Source organism: Lissotriton helveticus, chromosome 2_2, assembly GCF_964261635.1.
Source record: "Lissotriton helveticus chromosome 2_2, aLisHel1.1, whole genome shotgun sequence".
Classification (NCBI taxonomy): Eukaryota; Metazoa; Chordata; class Amphibia; order Caudata; family Salamandridae; genus Lissotriton; species Lissotriton helveticus.
In genome coordinates this window covers 187221504-187241052 of record NC_136060.1, presented here as the reverse complement: position 1 = coordinate 187241052, position 19549 = coordinate 187221504, and the positions used below count along the sequence as shown (strand labels likewise).

The 19549-nt window shown below is 42.9% G+C and overlaps 1 protein-coding gene across 5 annotated transcripts in view; it reads left to right on the top strand.

Moving 5' to 3' along the window:
* Positions 1-19549, top strand: part of KLB (klotho beta) — a 613689-nt gene that overhangs the window by 83590 nt on the left and 510550 nt on the right. For all 5 annotated transcript variants that reach the window (XM_078678322.1, XM_078678326.1, XM_078678324.1 and 2 more), the window contains 3 exons: positions 1186-1699; positions 6457-6725; positions 10671-11814. In XM_078678322.1, the coding sequence (XP_078534448.1) occupies positions 1186-1699; positions 6457-6725; positions 10671-11814 (1927 nt within the window). The remainder of the gene's footprint in view (positions 1-1185; positions 1700-6456; positions 6726-10670; positions 11815-19549) is intronic.

The following is a 19549-nucleotide window of genomic DNA, read 5'->3' as shown; positions in this document are numbered from 1 at the left end:
ATCTTCAAACTTCGTGGTTGACTATGACTGTGGCTGAACAATCGTGGGGAGTGAAGAAGCGAATAATTCCCTTGAAACTGGTTAATCTACCTGCAGACCCAAGTGGTGGAACCAAAGAAAGGGAAAGACAGTCCCAGTAAATTAAGTAATCACTTATATCGAAGTTTGTATTAATGGTGAGTTCTATGTTACAGCTTCCATAGGATGGGGGCATTGCTGTTACCATTCCCTGAAGGAATACATTTGTTTATAGAACATAATTCAGTTGAGCAGTTTTAGCGTAATAAGCTAAACGTGGAATGCCTATTGACATGGCTGATGTCAAAAGGATCATGTGATAACTTTAGATTTTCCTACTTGATGCAACAAGTGAGAAAACATTTATTCTTGATAGAGGTAGGTGCTGAACTATTGAGAATGCACCCTGTTGGTTTTATTTCATGCCAGGTTCTTTAGATGTTTCACGTTTTTCTCCATCTTCTGTGACAAGGAGCAATTAGTCAGTAGGAGCTGTTATGGATGATGGATCCTTTAACTTGATTCCCCACACAAAAATATGGCACTGACCACTACAAAGTATTGAACTGAAAAAAAGGGCACAAATGTTTTGAATGAAGGAGGAAAAATATCCTTGGTAAGTTCATGTCAGATGGACATATTGTCTAATATGTAGTATTTTAGACGGTGAGATGATTTTTCCACCAGACTATTGAGTATTTGTGACATTTTACCTATAGCAATACATTTTGTGAATTCTTAGTATGTTTATATTTGTATTAAGGTTAAGAATACTGAGTATTTAAGTACCTAAGTGTTTGAATATGACTTATTTAGTTTCAATGTTCATGAGAAGGTATTATTGGAAACGGTGCACTGATGAGGAAGTGTGAAACAAATTCATTGTTCTGCTCCTACTGAACCTGGACACGGTAGGTGGCCAAGTAGCAAGAGTGGGAGCACTATAATGTTAAACTTACCCAGTCTCTACACCTTATCGCATGGTCGACTCTAAGGTGATGAAGTGCTTAGTATGCACTCTTAAAACAGTTAACATTGCAAGATCAACACCTTCACTTATAATGGGGCATGACAGTAATGTATAAATACTAAATAACTAGACTGACTGCTCAAGTTATATATTTCAATGCACTTGCATGTCTAACTTCTTTCTTTGTTTCAAATCAGGCTCATGCTCGAGTTTGGCATGACTACAACACAAACTTCCGCCCAACTCAGAAGGGCTTTGTGTCCGTGGCCTTGGGATCACACTGGATTGAACCAGAGAAGGCGAAAGCTACTCCCGAAAACATCTACATGTGCCAGAAGTCAATAGACATGGTGCTGGGGTGGTTTTCCAGGCCCATCTTTGGAGATGGGGATTATCCAGAGGTCTTAAAGGAAAAATACCACTCTTTCTTGCCTAATTTTACAGAAGCCGAAAAGAAATATATTAAAGGAAGTGCAGACTTTTTCGCGTTTTCATTTGGTCCCAATAATTTCAACCCTTCGTACAGTGTGCCTACAATGGGTCAGGATGTATCTCTTAATTTGAGAGAAGCCTTGAAGTGGATCAAGCTGGAATATGACAACCCCAGAGTTTTGATAGCAGAGAATGGCTGGTTTACAAAGAGTCATGTAAAAACAGAAGACACCACAGCAATGTATCTGATGAAAAAGTTCATCAATGAGGTCCTACAAGGTATGTAAAGCATGTTTGCAAAACTACATGAGCCATCGGAAATGATATGTTGTCTTTTATAAATATGGATGAGATATTCAAGGCCCATCCCAGCCGGTGGATGACCGCAGCAGTTTGGAATTGTAAGTGAAGGGAGCAGATTGCTGCAAATGCTCACACAGTTCCACGCACACCCTCATGTGAGGGCAACAAATGCAACTCAAGGAGAGTGTGCTCAAATTATGCCCATGTGGTGTTTGTTCCATACCGTGGGGTCACAATCCATGTTTAAATGTGTAAATATCTGACTTGCGTTGTTGTCTCAGGAAGAAGGCCATCTACTTAATGAGAAATCTGGTGCCTACCGTCGCAAAGGGTGACGCTGGTGCTGTAAGTGTGCAGCAGCAGTCGGCTGCACCCTCTCAGAGACATTTTGAACAATAGCACTTATTTTTTTATTAAACTAAGGGTGTAATTTATTGTTGGTGGAGGACATTAAAGAAGTCATCCTGTTTGTACTCCGTCCATGAAATTGGACCCAGAAGTCATCTCTGCACCTTGAAAGAAACCGCTCTCACCATGACTCCATTCAAGGCACAAAAGGTTTGGTGGACGGCTGTTGTTGGTTTTGACTGCCTGTCACCAAAACTGTTAACTTCTTTTGTTTCTACCAAAGCGGGAGATTGTTTAAGAAAAACAAAATACTAATGAGACTCAGTTTTGCCCCAAGTTCTGGGGTTCATTATTGTTTTTTTCTGTCCCCGGGTGCCAGGCTATTGCTGGTAGAAATGGACAGAAAAGAAACCATGACACCGTTTGCTCTAAATAGAGAGGGCGTGTGATGGCTTTACTCCGATGGCCCCATCTCAGTCAGGCCACTGGAGTAGGCTTTTCACTGACCGAGCCAAAGGGAGCTCTTCTGACAGAAAGCGCTAGTGTCTGCCTGATTCTTAATGTGGCCGGCAGACTAAGAGTAAATGAACGGTTGGCCAAACTCTAAATCAGGTCCTAAGTATTAAATATGAGCCAGGTGAGGTGGCCACAATCCTATGTACACAGCTCTAGAAAGGCATCATAAGCCCTTCAAATAACAGATGTTACCATAAGGCAATTTCATGTCATTCAACCTGTCTACGGCTGCGTCTTCCTTGCAGGGATTCAAACTGAATTCCAGATCACTGGGAAAAGGTGGTAACTCACTGACCCAGTTGCCAGCATTTGCAGAGGGACGGCTGCTACAATGCCCACTTCCCTAGAGATGTGCTGTGGACCCGGTAAGGCTAAGAGCTGTCGTGTATACAGCAAGGTGACCATGGGAGCGCCACTATGGATAAGGTACCTTCACCAGATGAAGCAAGCATTGCCCTTTGCATAGTGCTCACCCACTTCAGACTTCACCTGTACTGCAGCTTCACAAACTAAAACAAGCATTTACAATGCAATAGGTCTCGCAGCATTAAAGTTTGAGTTTTTGGCATTGTATATGACAATGCGTTGCATCCCCCAAAAAATTTAAAATTTGAATTGGTGTAGTGGCAGAAGTACAGGCTACCTGACTCTTCGCACGCACCCATTCAGTTGTTGGCCTCTCAGCTGAGTCTGCCAACTCGACAAAAAAGCATTGGCAAAGCCACAAGGATGGTAGCCAATCCCATATCTACTGGCTTTGTAAATTCAACTGGCTAGTCCTGCTGTTTCAGAGCACACAGAATTATCAAATTCACACTCTAATAGCCCCCCTTCCCTATTATCCCCGTCTTGCCATGGACTGACTTTATGCAGGCCAGATGAAGGCGTTTGAAGGATCAAAGTCTACCTATCATGTGCATATCGTGTCAGTGAGCTGAACTCTACCTATGTGCTGACGTGAGGGATGTGCACATAATATCGCATATCATTCCATGTGCTGCCCCTGCCACCGTGAAATCCTTCCCCACCCGCCATAACATAGTCCTGTTAATTAATTTCAATTGTGTCTCCCTCCAAATCCACTGTTCTTCAGTCGAGACTCAAACCAGCTGAGACAAAATGTGAGTTTTTAATGTGTATCACACTCTTTTCCACGTGCCTGCTTCAGTCCCCATCCTGTCCCTCGTGGTTGTTACTGGTGGGCAATGGTCCCCATAGGGACCTCAGCGGAGAGCAAGGGTGCCAGGGGTCCTAATAGACAACAACAATAACAATAGACACCCGGACATAAAATTCAGTATGGCTAGCAGCAATATACGCTTAACATTTCTAGACGTAGAAGTGTTTCACCAGAATGGTAAGTTAGCAATAACTTTACATCGTAAAAAAACAGACAAAAACATCATCCTCCACTACCGGAGCTTTCACCCACAAAGTCTGAAGGAGAACCTACCATACAGCCAGTTGCTACGAATCAGGCGCAACTGTTCGAGAAAGGAGGACTACTTAACACATGCAGAAATGCTATGTGATCAACTCTCCAAAAGAGGATACCCCAAAAAAATGCTAAAACGCGCGTGGTTCACGCCCAGGGAAGCGTTAGTAGTAAAAAAAGAAAAAAAGCTACTAGAACAATTGGTGTGTGTTACCACATATGGTCCACTCACCAATAAATTCAAATCAATAATTTTGAAAAACTGGCATTTATTGTCTAATTTGAACATTCCGTTTCCAAAACCGATGTTTGCATTGAGAAAAAATAAAAACATAGGACAGCAAATAATCAGAGCAGATTTGGGTATCCCTCAAACCAAGAGTGACTTACGCACACTATGGAAGTTAAATCCAGTGACTGGCCACCACAAATGTGGAACCTGCATATCGTGCGTCAGCACCATTGAAGGCTCCTTGTTTGAACACAATGCCATCAGATGGACTCATACTGAGTTTACTAATTACAAAAGCAAACTGTTGTTTATGCAATTATTTGCCCTTGTGATAAACTTTACATCGGCAAAACTACACAACAAATCGCACAAAGATTGGCCCAACATCGATCCCGGATAAAACAAAAGGTGTTAAATGCACCAATTGTCCAACACTGCATAGACCAAGGTCACTCGGAAAGAGATCTAAAATGGACAGTGATATCAAAGATAAATGCTCCACCTCGAGGAGGAAATGTTGAAACACTACTACTAAAGAGAGAAGCATATCTGATTTTAAAATACGACTGCGTGAGCACAGGTCTGAATGAATATGGAGAATGCTATAATCAGTAGACAGGTCCAATGTAAAACTGACCACTGACAAAAGAAGAAAAATCCCCCAAAGAATAACTAATGTTCTGGACTACACGTCCCAGAAGCGCTAGATCACATGTCCAGTCTTTAAACAATCATGTGACCGCAAGATTCACTCACACAAGTGGATTTTCGGCAGACGGAAGCACCAATATCGAACACTGCAGGTAAATGCCGTAAGCGCCCGCTCTGAAACAATCGGTAGAGCATTCCAAATTGTAAAATATGCCCCTTCTAACAAGTATTCCCCTTGACTCTGTAGCATAAGCGGCAACTTCGGAACAGATCGAAAAAGGCGGCGCCCCACCGACCGAAAGCTCGGCGCTCAGTATGTTTGTGACACAAATAACGTAAGTGCATGATATTAGAACGAACTGCTCAAAACAGTTAACACTAACGTAGAAAACATGTCCCGTTAATACCAAATCCCTTTTACCCACGCAGCACAAACGGTGATCTTCAAATAGACTATAGAGGTGGCGCCCCATTTTAGGAAAAACCCGATGCTTCCCGTCAACTGACATTAAGTAAGTGCACGCCATTCAGGCGGTCTGCCGACGACCTTTACCTGCAGAATCCACAGCCTTTTAACTAAACAAGCCTTTCACCGTAACACGGCGGGCAGGGGAGGGGGCGGAGAGGGGAGAGGTGCGACACGGCAGGCAGGCAGGGGAGGAGAGTAGGAGGAGGAGGGGGGAGGAGAGTAGGGGAGGCACGGCCTAGCGGCCGTGCAATCAAGTAGTGAGGGGGCGGAGCTGGGGGAGGCTGTGAGAGAGAGTAGGCAAGGCTAGCGGCAGGCAGGCAGGGGAGGAGAGGAGGAGGGGGGAGGAGAGTAGGGGAGGCACGGCCTAGCGGCCGTGCAATCAAGTAGTGAGGGGGCGGAGCTGGGGGAGGCTGTGAGAGAGAGTAGGCAAGGCAGGCGGCTGGGGGCATGTGCACGCGCATTTAAGCTCAATGCGCATGCGCATTGAGCTTAAATTTCTCGTGCACTGCAAGGAATCGCCACGATTCCTTGCAGTGTGGATAAAGAGCGGATAAGTGCCAATACTCTCGCCTTGCTCGATGCGCATGCGCATCGACAGGCGAGACCTAAAACAGATCCTGTTCAAAACTGATGAAAAAAATAACAGGAAAAGAAAGCTATAAGATAAGGCCTGATTTCCTCAGAGAACACGTGTAGCTCACAGTGCATCTATGTAGCTGTGTGTATGTCTGTTTTATGCCTTATGGAAAAGTAAAGATGCCCGGATACTTGGTCTCTGCCACTAGGCATACGGCCAACAAGGAATGAGTATATTCGTAAACAGAATACATCTTTTTTTAGCCATCGGGCTTAATTATGTAAATATGGAAGAATTTTCATTTTGTTATGATCTTTCACTGTGATCTAGTTTTATTTTGGATTTGTTAGATAATTGTGCATCTGTCCGATTTACTACTATTAATTTTAGTTAAAAAAAAGTACACTTTCTGATGTTTAATCAGTCTCCAGCTATTAAATATGAAGACGTAAACGTGTTTACTCATATACCATGTGGTCACTTTTGATGTTCAATCTATTTGCAGCCATTAAATACGAAGACGTAAACGTGTTCGGTTACACCGCGTGGTCCCTCCTGGATGGATTTGAGTGGCAGTTTGGGCACAAAATTCGGCGCGGCTTATATTACATCGATTTCAACAGCAAGGAGAAAGAAAGGATTCCGAAATCCACGGCTCTGTTTTACAAACAGATTGTGCGTCACAACGGCTTCCCTTCCAGAGATTCCTCGGAGAAGGTGCGAGGCCGCTTTCCCTGTGACTTCTCTTGGGGTGTTACGGATTCTTTCCTCAAGGTAAGAGGCCGCGCTAGTAATGCGCATGCTCAAGAGTCGAAAACAGAATGCTGTGTTTATATCGGTTTTATGAGAGAAGCATAGGTAAAAGTAATGCTCGTATTCTCTAAATAAACCTCAGAAGTCAGAGGATTTGAAAGCCAAGGTTCAAAGTCCATGTTTCTGAAGACAGGTCATAAAGCACCAGTATTGTTCCTGCTGGTGACACAGACATTCCCCATGAGCAGCTCAGAACGTGACACATGAGGATGGTGTGGTCTGAGCTTGACTTGACCATTCCTGTGGAGAATTAATATGCTGTAAGATGTCATATGTGGTGCCATGCACACATGCATGATGTCATCAAAATCAAACACGGCATTTCATTGGATCATTCAATGAACTTCAGCCTTCGGATCCTTTTCTGCATCAGTGAAGGAAAGTCACAGTGGCAGGCATTTAAAGGGTGTATTGGAAGGCGTGAGATTTTGAGGTCTAAAGGGTTATGACGGGTTTACCTTACAGATATGTTCTGTGGGTTTATGGAGAACGGTGAAGGGAATACAAATATGTGTGTGTCCAATTTGTACCTCTGGGGGAGGGGGCAATATGAAAATCCTGACTGTATGGGAGTTGAATTACTGGCAAAAAAATGTGTGTTTTTAGGTGTGTTTTAGGGACTATGGGCAAGTCCAAGTTAGTGGGATGATAAATCAAGGCTCTCGGCAAAAGCGCAGCATCAGCCTGGAGAAGAAGTATGACAAATAAGGGAATTAGACATCTGCATCTATGCACCCAGAATCTGGAGCAACGAGTCTTTATCTATGGGACTGCTCGAATTGCAGAAAAGCTGAAGACGGACATCTTTAAATAACATCACCCTGGATAACGTGCAGTGCTACCAGCACCAGTCCTAGCAGGTTAGGCACCATGCAGAGTCATGGCAGAGTAAGGTAAATGCCACGTTGATGTGAAGATTTTGCTATCAGTGAAGAGGCTATTGATATCTTGGAGTTGCACCTTTTTAGGGGATGAGTAGAAGTAGAATGGACATGAAGCTAAAGGTAGCAATAGATTCAGATTAGAGCATCGGCTTTTCAGCTCACTGATTCTCTAAAGAGCTTCTTGTAGCTTACTTTCAACAGTGCCAGTGACTCTGCTGTCCTCCATATGGTCCTATTCCACTCTATAAGGACTATTTAAATCACATCCTAATCAGGTAAACTCTAATAGTACCTTGTTTATGAGTTAGGCCAGAGTTTTGTTCCATAGGGTGTCACATGGCTTGACACCAGAGCCATTATTTTGTTTAAAGGACTTCAGGTCTTGACAGGATCTGCAGAGTTGCAGAGGACCTCCCGTCTTCCATCTTGAGTTAAAGGTTACCTAGTATCAACTGAGATTAAGCCAAAGTGTATGTTTTCACAAACAGTAAACTGTGGGCCCAGTTATAACTCAGGAGGTAATCCCACTTCAGGTGCAACCTCCTGTTTGTGCCCAAAACTGGATGACAAATTGGGTGGAAATTATACTTCTCACTGGTGTTTACCTTCCTGATTTTTCACCTCGTGAAAACTGAAAAGATAATTAGTGCAAAATTTTGGTTTTCACATTTTGGAATATGAAAAACATACTCAATTAGCACTTTATCCCCCATTCTGAAGTCTGCAACTCGTAATCGGCTGTAAATTGAGCACAAAGTAATTCAGCAGCAATCACTTCTTAGTGAGTTTTTAAGCTTAAACACTCACATCAGGACAATAAAACTGACCACTGAAACTTTGTGTCCATAATTTAACTTTGGAAGAAGTTGCTAATATACTATATACTTCAAAACCAAGCACATTTTTAAAAAGCAATTCTACGCTGATGCGCACTTTGTACCTGCGTTTACACCCATGAGTGGTTGGGCCCTGTTTATCCTAACTGTCTGGGCTTGTACTGTCTTTCAGAGGAACACCAGAGGGACCACTGCTGTTTGCTTTGCTTTTTTTATGCATATTTACATTTGTTTGGCCTTGCGACACTCCTCTTGCTTTATTTTTTGATCTGCTTGTCTTTATTGCATAAGGGTCAGTAATCCTCTTCTGTGAAGGCCACAGGCAGGTCAGTTTAGGTCATGGACAACTGATGCAAGAGGGTCATGGCCTGAAAACTCTTAGGCAAAACAAAACAGCCTCCCGTAGCACACACAGCCAAGTAACCAAACCAGTCTCGTTAATACAAGTGTAGGAAAAATGTATAGCATAAAAGGGGAAAATAAAAGGTAGGACATCAGTTTTATTGAAAGGAAATGATGGTGCTGGTCTATTAAAACAAGGGAATGGGTTACGCTACGGACAATCAAAAAGATGCCATCGATGATGCAACCTAGGCTGACTGGCAGCCTGATTAACCATTAAGTATCAGGGCTACATACAATTGGTGTAGTACTTCAGGGCAGCCCCTGAGCTTTCATCAAGGCTCCTGTCAGATAATTGCAGAATTATATTGTTACGAATCGCTCTCTTCTGTGCAAATTTTTTTGTTGCTTTTGAGTACCAGACAGCTGGATCGCCCGGTAGCTCCACCTGCAACACATACAACTGTACACTCAACGATAACATCAAGATTCACAAAGAGCATTCACATTTAACAAATTCAGATATGGGTAAGTGGTGGGGTGGGTTCCCTTACCGACTGCCCCACACAGAAATGACCCAACTAGAAAGAGGGGTGGATAGCCAATTGGTGTAAATACACATTTGCTGTAGCCTTCCTTTTGTCCCACCCTTGAGGAGGGAGCCTGGTTGTGAAACCAGCGCACTTCAACTCATGTCTCTCTCTGTGAGACGCGGGCAGCCACATACAACTATATTCCATAGCCAACCAACCCAATCTCATTAACATATGTGCATGAATGCATATAACACACATAAGATACACCGACCAAACAAAATAAGATGCGGGATACCATTTTCATTGGGGGGAAAATTATGTTTCTGGTTTAGTAAAACAAGGTAATGGGTTAACATATGGGTATTCTAGAAGCAGCCAGTGATGATACAACCTAAACTGGCCGCCAGCCTATTTAACCAACAAGCATAAGAGCTACATATAACTGATAAACTATTAACACTGCTACACATTAGTTTACCCCAACATCTGGAGACCATAGCCCAGCAGAATGTAGCTTACACCAAACGTGGTGCTGTCACATGCCACACCCTCAGTTGCTAGGGCTTGCAACTAGCCCAGAGAATACAGGGGTACTGCCACTTCATTGGGACCATGTGGGGTAATTGCAAACACACTGTCACAAAGCCCCCTCTGTGGGCACATTTTCTTTGTTGATTTTGAGTATCAAAATCATTGTACCACCCTGTAACCCTACCAAGCCAATGGGGAGGGAAGCTGACGACACTGAGGCCCCCTTATTGCCAGTCAACTACAACAGTTTGTTAATGCCAACTACCCAATTCCAAAACGGCCAGGTTATGTCTTATAAAACCAAGCCATCTGCTGCCAATTAATTTATGTCTGAAGTTAATGACCCACCTGTGACTGCCTCAGACCTGTCTCTGTCTGTGACAATGCTTCTGGTGTATTATTTTCCACCATATGATTCCACATGAAGCAAGTCATTCACTTAGATAGGTAAAGGTCTCCCTCATGGCCTAAAGCAGAGGGTTCTTTCCTACCATAGCTAGGTTGTGGTGAGGCCTGTCATTAAGGTACTTTATTTGTTCACTAAGCCTGGGAGGAGAAGATCAGTTGGTGCAAGTCCCCATTTGCTGCCATATCCCTCTCACGCCAGCGCTGAAGAGGAGGGTTGGTGGTGAGTTTATTGGTCCAGTAATCCAGGTCTACGTTGACGTTCTCCATCCAGGTCTCCCTGCATGAGATCCCAGCTGCCATATTTTCACATTAGACAAAATACGAATATTGAAATACTAAAGAGTTAATTCATGTTTATGTTTTCCACAGGCAGAGCATATTCCTTCATCCCCTCAGTTCATCGATTCTCACCTGTATGTCTGGAACGTCACTGGAAACGGCTTGTTGCACGCAATCGATGGGGTGAAATTAAAAACCAGAGCAGCTCAATGCACCGACTTTGTCAGCATTAAAAAACAACTGGCTTTACTGGAACAAATGAAGGTCCCTCACTATAGGTTTGCGCTCAACTGGTCTTTGATTCTACCTAATGGAGACCTGTCAGTCATCAACACTGAAGTCCTCAGGTTTTACAAATGCCTGATAAGTGAAGCACTAAAACTCAACATACAGTCCATGGTTACCCTTTACTACCCAACCATGAATTATTTGGGTCTCCCCCCTCATTTGATGCATTTGGGAGGATGGCTCAATAAATCTACCACCAAAGCTTTCCACGACTACGCAAATTTATGTTTTGAGCAGTTGGGCAACCTGGTCAAGTTCTGGATCACAATAAATGAGCCAAACAGGGTGAGTCATGCCTACAACAAAAGCAGCAGTGACACCTACCACGCAGCACACAACTTACTGATAGCCCACGCAATGGCTTGGCAGACGTATGATAGACACTATCGTTCTCATCAGCAGGGCAAAGTATCATTCTCCTTACAATCAGACTGGGCGGAGGCGGCCAATCCCTATTTTGATTCTCACGTTGCAGCCGCTGAAAGATTCCTTCAGTTCGAAATTGCCTGGTTTGCTGACCCGGTTTTTAAAACGGGTGACTACCCAGAAAGCCTGAAAGACTACATTGCCTCCAAAAACACAAAAGGTCTTTCCAATTCAGTTCTTCCACAGCTTACAGATGATGAAAAACAACTGGTGAAAGGGACAGCTGATTTCTTTGCTCTGAACCATTTCACCACCAGGTTTATCATTCATGAGCCCAAGAATGGCAGCCGATACGAATATGACCGGGACAGCCATTTGCTATCTGACATCACCTTTCTGAACTCTCCGGCTGGACTAGCTGTGGTGCCATGGGGGATGCGCAAGGTACTAAACTGGATCAAAAAGCGATATGGAAACATAGATATTTATATCACAGCCAATGGGATAGATGACAAGTCCTCCCATGATGATGATCTCCGGAAATATTACCTGAAAAAATATACTCATGAAGTTCTAAAGGGTAAGTAAATGGATTGACATTCTAGATGTACAGTTCTGTGTGTAAACAAGACAATGCACTTTTATTTTTCATGTTTTTTCATCCCCAACTCCTAATTAATATACAAGTTTCCTCTAAGTTGACAATGATTGTACATTTAAATTTCTGCCTATTGTGTTTTTCCTTTTTTCTTCAGTGGGCAGGGTTGCCGTACTTCTTCCTTATTCATCCTTTCTCAAATTTTTTGTATAGGCACAATTTAGCTGTTTTTCTTTATGCATTGCGCACCTCTGAGCTCCTTTTCCCTTGTTCACCTCCACACTACCCCATACCACCATTTTTCAGGTTTGTTTTGGCTAGACGGCAAAGCTGTTTTGTTAACAATGATATATATATATCCTTCAACCATTCAATGCAAACAATCAGTTGGAGGTAGAAGACTAAGCTAAACCAAACAGCAACTAGCATGCCACGAGAGAGAAATATTCAATTATTGCCATGTTCCAGTCAGTCTCCTCCAGGTTGCCCTCACCTTTCTCCCATCCTATCTTTGATCGGGACGTTTTTTGTTTTTTGTAAATCAATTTTTTCTATATAAGTGAGATTGCATGACTCTTGAGTGGGGGCCGACCGCACCTTGTACTTCAATTAGGATTCATACCGAACACATTTATTAATTCACTATACTTCAAAATACTGTACCTCAGCTTCAGGAGATTGAATCATTGAGACTCAAATAGAGAAAAAAGCTCCCTCAGTGCATACAATGTCTCAATCTTACGAATCATACATGAGTATTTATATCCTACCTTTGGAATCCAACCACATGCATTAGGTCATGAAATAAAACCCAGTGCCACAGAGGTTTTCACAAAGATAAACGTCCCTCTCTAGCCCAGAGTGAGAGTAGTGGAATCCAAAGCATGTTCCACTACTTTTATAAGATCTAGTAGTCCAGGTGAGACACTTCTCCCATATGTACCTCTGAGATATCTTCTTACAGTCATCACATGCCAATTGGCCATGAAGGCTGGCACCTGCTGTGAGGCGTAGTAACAATCATTGAGTATACCAGCTGGGAAAGCCAAAAATACTTGCTTATAGGACACCTTGCTCAGAGGCTGAAGAGAAGGTCAGTGGGTACCCTCATTGCAAAATAATGAGTTAGTAGAATATTAACATTATTAATATTATAAAAAATAGCACAGCAATTCAAATAAGAAAATGGTTTCCATCTAAGAGAACAGGTAATCAAAGGCCCTTCAACTAAAGAAATTTAAAAAGATACATGGGATTAGCTCTTATAACATCAATTGAAGGTCAGATTCTGAAAAGGAGCATGCAAATAGACATAATACCTTCATCAATTATGCACAAGCATGTAATTAAACATCATTCATTCGCAAACTATATATGATATTCTAGGATCCACCTAATCCAAGCAAAATAGAGTGCAAGGAGTCTTGAGATTGCTTTTGTTCAATTATTCTTTATTTGTAGTCAAATGCATTAGCCCAGCCAACGCGTTTCGTCCAAAATGGACTTCCTCAGGGTTGGAATAGTCTTATTTATGATCACCAAGATGCTTCTTCTATAAACAGATGTAGTATAAATATGCTGGTGATCACCGTGGTGTCTGTTCAGTAAAATCTTAAAATAATTATTGCCTTTGATTCGTGTTGGAATTGTCTTTTAGAAGATCACCAAGAAGCTTTTTCTATCACAGGCTGAGACGTGATATTTGGCACTGGAAGACACTGCCACTCACCCTACTGGGTAAGGCGGCTCTTTTTAAAATGATGGCTTTGCCTCAATTCTTATATGCCCTTTAAAACACGCCATATCGTGAGCCCGACTCCTATTTCAAGGCAATAAACTCCGAAGTTACTAACCTCCTCTGGGACAATAAACCTGCGAGGCTAGCCATGTGTAAACTCGTTCGGAGCTGGTACGACGGCAGCATTGCTTTGCCCGATATTCGTGCATATTATTGGCCCTCACAACTGACGACAGTCAATCAATGGCTCCAAGTGCCTGATACAGACCCAGCATTTTGCTTAGAACTGGGAACTGGAGGGAATGAATAGGATGCTATATAATAAGAGGAAAACGGAGGGGCTCCCTGGGCCGACTGCGCACACGCTCCATGTCTGGCATGCAGCAACACAACACCTCGGGTGGGCCGATAAGCTTACGCAGCACACCCCACTGTGGGACACTGGTAGATTAGGTACCCTAGGAAACAACAAAGGGTTTCAGAAATGGGACTTGTTAGGAATTTCCAGGATGGGGGACCTGTGGAAGGAGGGCAAGGTGGTCACCTTTACTTACCTGCAGGAACACTATGAGTTAGCCCCTGGGGAGCGGTTTCGATACTTGCTAGTGAAACACGCACTAGAAACAACACTTCCAGCGACAGACATGCTCCCTGAATCGTCCCCCTTAGAAGACCGGCTGCTGACTGACTTTTTGCATAAAAAAGCAATCTCCCTTACGTACCGGAAAATCATTAATACTCAGACAGACCCCCTGACACGACTATGAGTGACTTGGCAGGCGGAGGTCAGGGACATAGACGACTCGGACTGGCAGGACGCCATGGCATCACCATGAGAGTTAGCGATCGCCTCCAAACTGCTCCTCATACAACTGAAAATACTACATAGGACCTACTATACAAGAGTGACTCTACATAAGATTGGCGGGGCCTCAGACCAGCATTGCTTACGCAACTGTGAAGGAGTGGGCACATTCTATCACACTTTTTGGGAGTGCCCGGGGATCACATCGTATTGGAAAGCAGTATTGGACACCATCACTGAAGTTAGTGGAAGCATAGTTCAGATCTCTCCCAAGTGCTGCCTGCTGAACATATGGGAGCCTACAGACCTTAACCATGTAGACAGACAATGTGCAATAACGGGGATGATGGTAGCAAAACGGAACATAGCTCGGTATTGGGGAGCAGCGCAGACCCCAACTATGACAGGCTGGTGTAACGATATGGATATGATCATGTTTGCTGAAAAAGCTACGTATGTCCATAGGTGATGTCCCAGGAAATGGGGGAATGTGTACAGAGGTTATATATGTACTCCCCCAGTCATAGACCATGAATCAGACGATGAGATGTAGTGTATACGAATGTGTAATTTGTCCATCACTATACACTGTAATGCCCAATGAGAAGTTCTCAATATATTCTTATCTCTAAATGGAATGATTTGCAAATTCTATGCTAAATACAATAAAATATAAAAAAAAACAAAAAAGAAGCTTTTTCTATTATCAGATGTGGTATAAATACGCTGGTAATCACCGTAGAGTCAGTTTGGAAAAATCTTAAAGGATTATTGCCTTTGATCCATACTAGCGTGTTATCCCCTCGGGTATACAAGGCCGTCTGTCTATCCGTTATCATAGATCTTGGTGATCTTCTAAAAGACAATGGGGTGTTCCTTGAGTGTTGCTGTCGGTGTTCCCACGCGAAACCCATGGTTTTTTACACTGTCCCAGATTTACAACATAGCGTAAATCTGGGGCAGTGCCAAAATTAATGCTTTCCCAAAGCAGGCATTATGAGGAGAAATTTTAACAATAGAAAAAGGAAAACGCCTCCTTTCATTGTTTTTGTGCAGGAAGATTTTCCTTCCTGCACAAAAACAATCATGCCAAGAACACAGACACCCTTGCACCATAGTGAAGGATGCCTGCATTGGCGCTCAGCTGCAGTTTGTGCTCCGGCACTGGCAGAAAGGATAGGAATGTGCCTTATCTTGCAGATAGGTAGGGCAATGCAGGTAGGAGGCTTGTGACACTGCCCTATGCCAAAATATTGTGAATGTGCTTCTTAGTTTCTAAAACAAATGATAAAGTGAACTTGTTTTGAACATTTATAGGCTCCTAAACCTTGATAATGATGTCTGATTTCAACTTGACTAGCGTATTTTCCATTTTTGTGCACTATTTTATAGGCTCTTGATCAATGCTTCATTATCTTAATTGTATATCTAAAAATACTACCTGAAACAATGTATGTACCTGCATTTGTAATAGCGTATGAAGTATGTATGTTTATAGAGTACTTCTTTTGTATCTGTAGAGATTTTTCAGCCTCTGTGTGTGATGTTAAGTAACCAAAGTTGGATGCATCACTTCCTGTAATAGCACCAAACCAAATGTCATGCAATGTTGCTTCCTTTGATTTCATGGGGTCCAAAGGTCACATGATGTCACTTCCTGTGATGACATCAGGTCAACTGCCTTGTGATGTCACTACCTGTGACATTATTGGGGTGGGTCAAAGAGCAGGTGATGTCACTTCCTGGGATGTCACCAGGTCAAAGTTTTGTGATGTCATTTCCTGTGACATCAGGCGGTGGACACATGGCATGTGAAGTCACTTCCGCTACACCTGACATTTTGATGAATCAACATCCGTGGGTGCCTGCATAGGCGCTAGGCAGCCAATTGTGCGCCAGCGCTGGGGAAAGGAAAGGAATGTGCTGTATTGGGATAAATATGGTGCATTCCTGCCCTTTCTCTGTAACGCAGCGCAGCAAATTGACTTGCTGCGCTGCATTACTTTTTAATAAACATGCCCTTAATTATCTTAAAAATTAAACACTGTATAATTTGCTGCACTATATACTATGGCCTAACTGGAAAGTTGAGAATTCCAATTGGGGATTAGGCTATTCTTCCATGTTTTATAAGTTATAGTGCACACAATAGATCTAATCAGCAATGCTGTAGTGTGCAGTTAGAAACCTGCAATACCAATCAGCAAAAAATGGGGGTGACAACAATGAAGAGGGTTTTTTTCACAGGCACGTTAAGTGTTGATACAGGTGAAAATCTGTGGTGGTTTAAATAAAATCATCTTTAGTGAAAGGAAATGAAAACAAATTTATAAAGCTCCGTAAACCCAAAGGTTTCAAGGCGCTGAGCCAAAAAAGAGAACAATCCCAAACAAAACCGGAGAAGCACTCAGGGACAGAGTTTACAAAGAAAAGAGCCAGGTTTTGAGATGTTTCCTAAGTAAAAAGCGAGACTCAACTTCTGAAATAAGAGCAAGCTAAATGTTCCAAAGCTTTGCTGCAGTGAGAGAGAAAGCGTCCTCTCCATCTGGCTTTGCGGTACCAGAGAATAATCACCTTCCTACAAAGAGATGAACTAAGAGGTCAACGTGGTATGTACCATTGGGAGAGAGAAGGAAGATGCCTGGAAGACCATGCAGAGTTCATTAAAGATTATCCGCTTTCTGACTGGTAGCCAGTGGAGAGCGTGAATATCGGTTGTATGACTCAATAACTACTGTCTGATGCACGACTGCCTGAACCACGACCTCCTAAACCACGAAAGTTTTAACTACGATCTTTTCTTTACAACTACTTTTTTTCTAATGACTTCCTTAACAACGAAATTCTTTTAATTTTTCTTTTTTTGTGGGTGGGAAACCCCCCCACACCCCCCATAAATCACTTTTTTATGTGTTGCATGATTTCATTTTAAGTAATTTCCTACCTTTTACGCTATTCCGTGTGCAGACGAAACTATGGCAATGTTATTTTTTTTTTCTTAACCTATCCCCGGACTGATTGGGCAGAGATGAGTGACGTATCACTCCTTCAATGCCCAATCGTAGTGAGTGTAAGGGGATGGTAGGCGGAAGACGAGCATGAGGGCAAGACGGTGATATTCTGAAAGTCGTTGTTCAGTCCTTCGTTGCTCCATTCTTCGTTGTTCCCTCGTTCGTGGCTCAGCCTTCCTCGTTGTTAACTCTTCGTGGTTAAGGTAAGTCGTTATTTAAAAATCGTGGTTAAGGATGTTTCCCGTGAATATCATCTCTCACCGAGAGGGGCCGAGGAATATTCAGAATAAGGCAAGCAGCTGCATTCTGAATCACCTAGAGTTAAGAGAGGAGCTGATGATGTTCAAATAAAGTGCGTTGCAATAGTCTAATCGTAATGTAATCAGCGCAATGACTACTGATTTACGCGCTTCAGGATGAATGAAGGGAAACCTTTTCCTCAGAGCTCTGATGAGTTAAAAACAAGTACAAGTGGTACAACTAACCTGCTAATATTGCTAAATATCTACCCATAGGGAGATGGAGTAGAACGTAAATATGTCAAAGAAACCACCAAGCTTAACAGAACGCTGTACTCTCCACTCAAGTTCTGGAGCCAGTCCGCCTGTTCCCACCTCTTCATCCCCTTTCTCAATGCTAAGTGTGCCAATCAGAAGTGGCAATATTACAAAAAAGTACAGTTGAAAATGGGAAGGGAAGGACAATAATAGGGCAAATGAGTTGGGGAAAGGAGGTTTAAAAGTGGAGGACAGGAGGGGAACATGGAGGAATGTTAGAAAGTGACAGTATTGGTGGAAGGGAGAGACAAAACCACTCTTCACAACAATGGAGAGAGGGAGGGAAATTAATAATGCTAGGCACTATGTGAGGCGGGAACTCCTGGTCCCCCAATTAATCTGAAAAAACAATAGAGGAGTAACCCCTCGTGGGTAGAGAGAGAAATAACTCTCTAATCATGAGCAATAGTGCTCTGGCTAGCACATTTTGCCCCAACCTGTTACTGGATAAAGCATATCCTTATAGAAGACCCCTCACTCACCAACCTGGTTGGTGACATGCTTCATCATCGGGGTCCCACCCCATAGGCCGAGTGCCTACAGGGTGTGCTGCGACACCTGATTACAGTGGAGCTGGTTTCGTTTTTATGTGTACAAGACTATCAAAATTGTGTATTAAAAAGGGCCAACACTACTCACTTCAAGATTTATTCTTGAGCGCTTGAACCCTTATTAAAAATAAAGTGTGGCACCTTTGCCTAATTAGGAAGGCTTCGGTGTCAGAAGTCGTGTTAAAATATATAAAAATAGCAAAAGTGTGCTATGTGAATGTGAATATACAAAATTAATGTTTAAAAAGGTCTACATGTTTCAACCCAAACATGGATTTCAAGGGTTTTCGTCAGGACCGTAGGTGATTTGAACTGGGTGGTCCGCCCGCGCTAAGGAGCGTCCTGCCCTAGCTCAATTAAGAGATCTTAAATAGGGATCTCGTGAAAAAAAGTGCGTTTGTTCAATTTTGAAAAAACCTGCAAAAACAGGGAAACAAAGAACAGGAGGGGTCACACACAGGGGTAGACAAAATAGATTGTACCACATATAACATAGACATTCAGGATTATTCGGACAATCATAATATCCACGTGTGGAATCATACCAGTATGTCACTTGAGTGGTTGTTAACATATCTATTGCGTGTGTGGCAACAGAACTGTAGTGAAAAAATGGCCGGGAAGTGCCTTTTGATTAAAGGGCAGGCGCCAAATGAGGGGTGTCGATATGATTTGGCGTCTGGGATACGTGGAAAAAAGGGGTCGGTAAATGGGAGAGTGACCTGTTAGCGTGCTGCGCTGTGAACGGCTGCCGAGACAACTGTGACTCGTCGTGAAAAGCCGTCTCAATGATATTGTAGTAGCTGGTTATTTGGTGCTTACGCTTGAAAGCGAGACTCTCGCTTCATGGGCACCAGCGTAACCAAGTAGACAGGATTCCGTCTCCTGTAAGTGAAAAACAAGTTTCCAGTGTCAGCGCTATTGATAAAGCGCATTTGACAATCGAGTTGTCCCAAGACAGAGTAGTGAATACTACAAGCGATCGTTCCCGCTTAGCGGTCCCTCAAAGTGTACTTACTTGTCGCTTCTGTTCATCAGACCGATAAACCTACTTG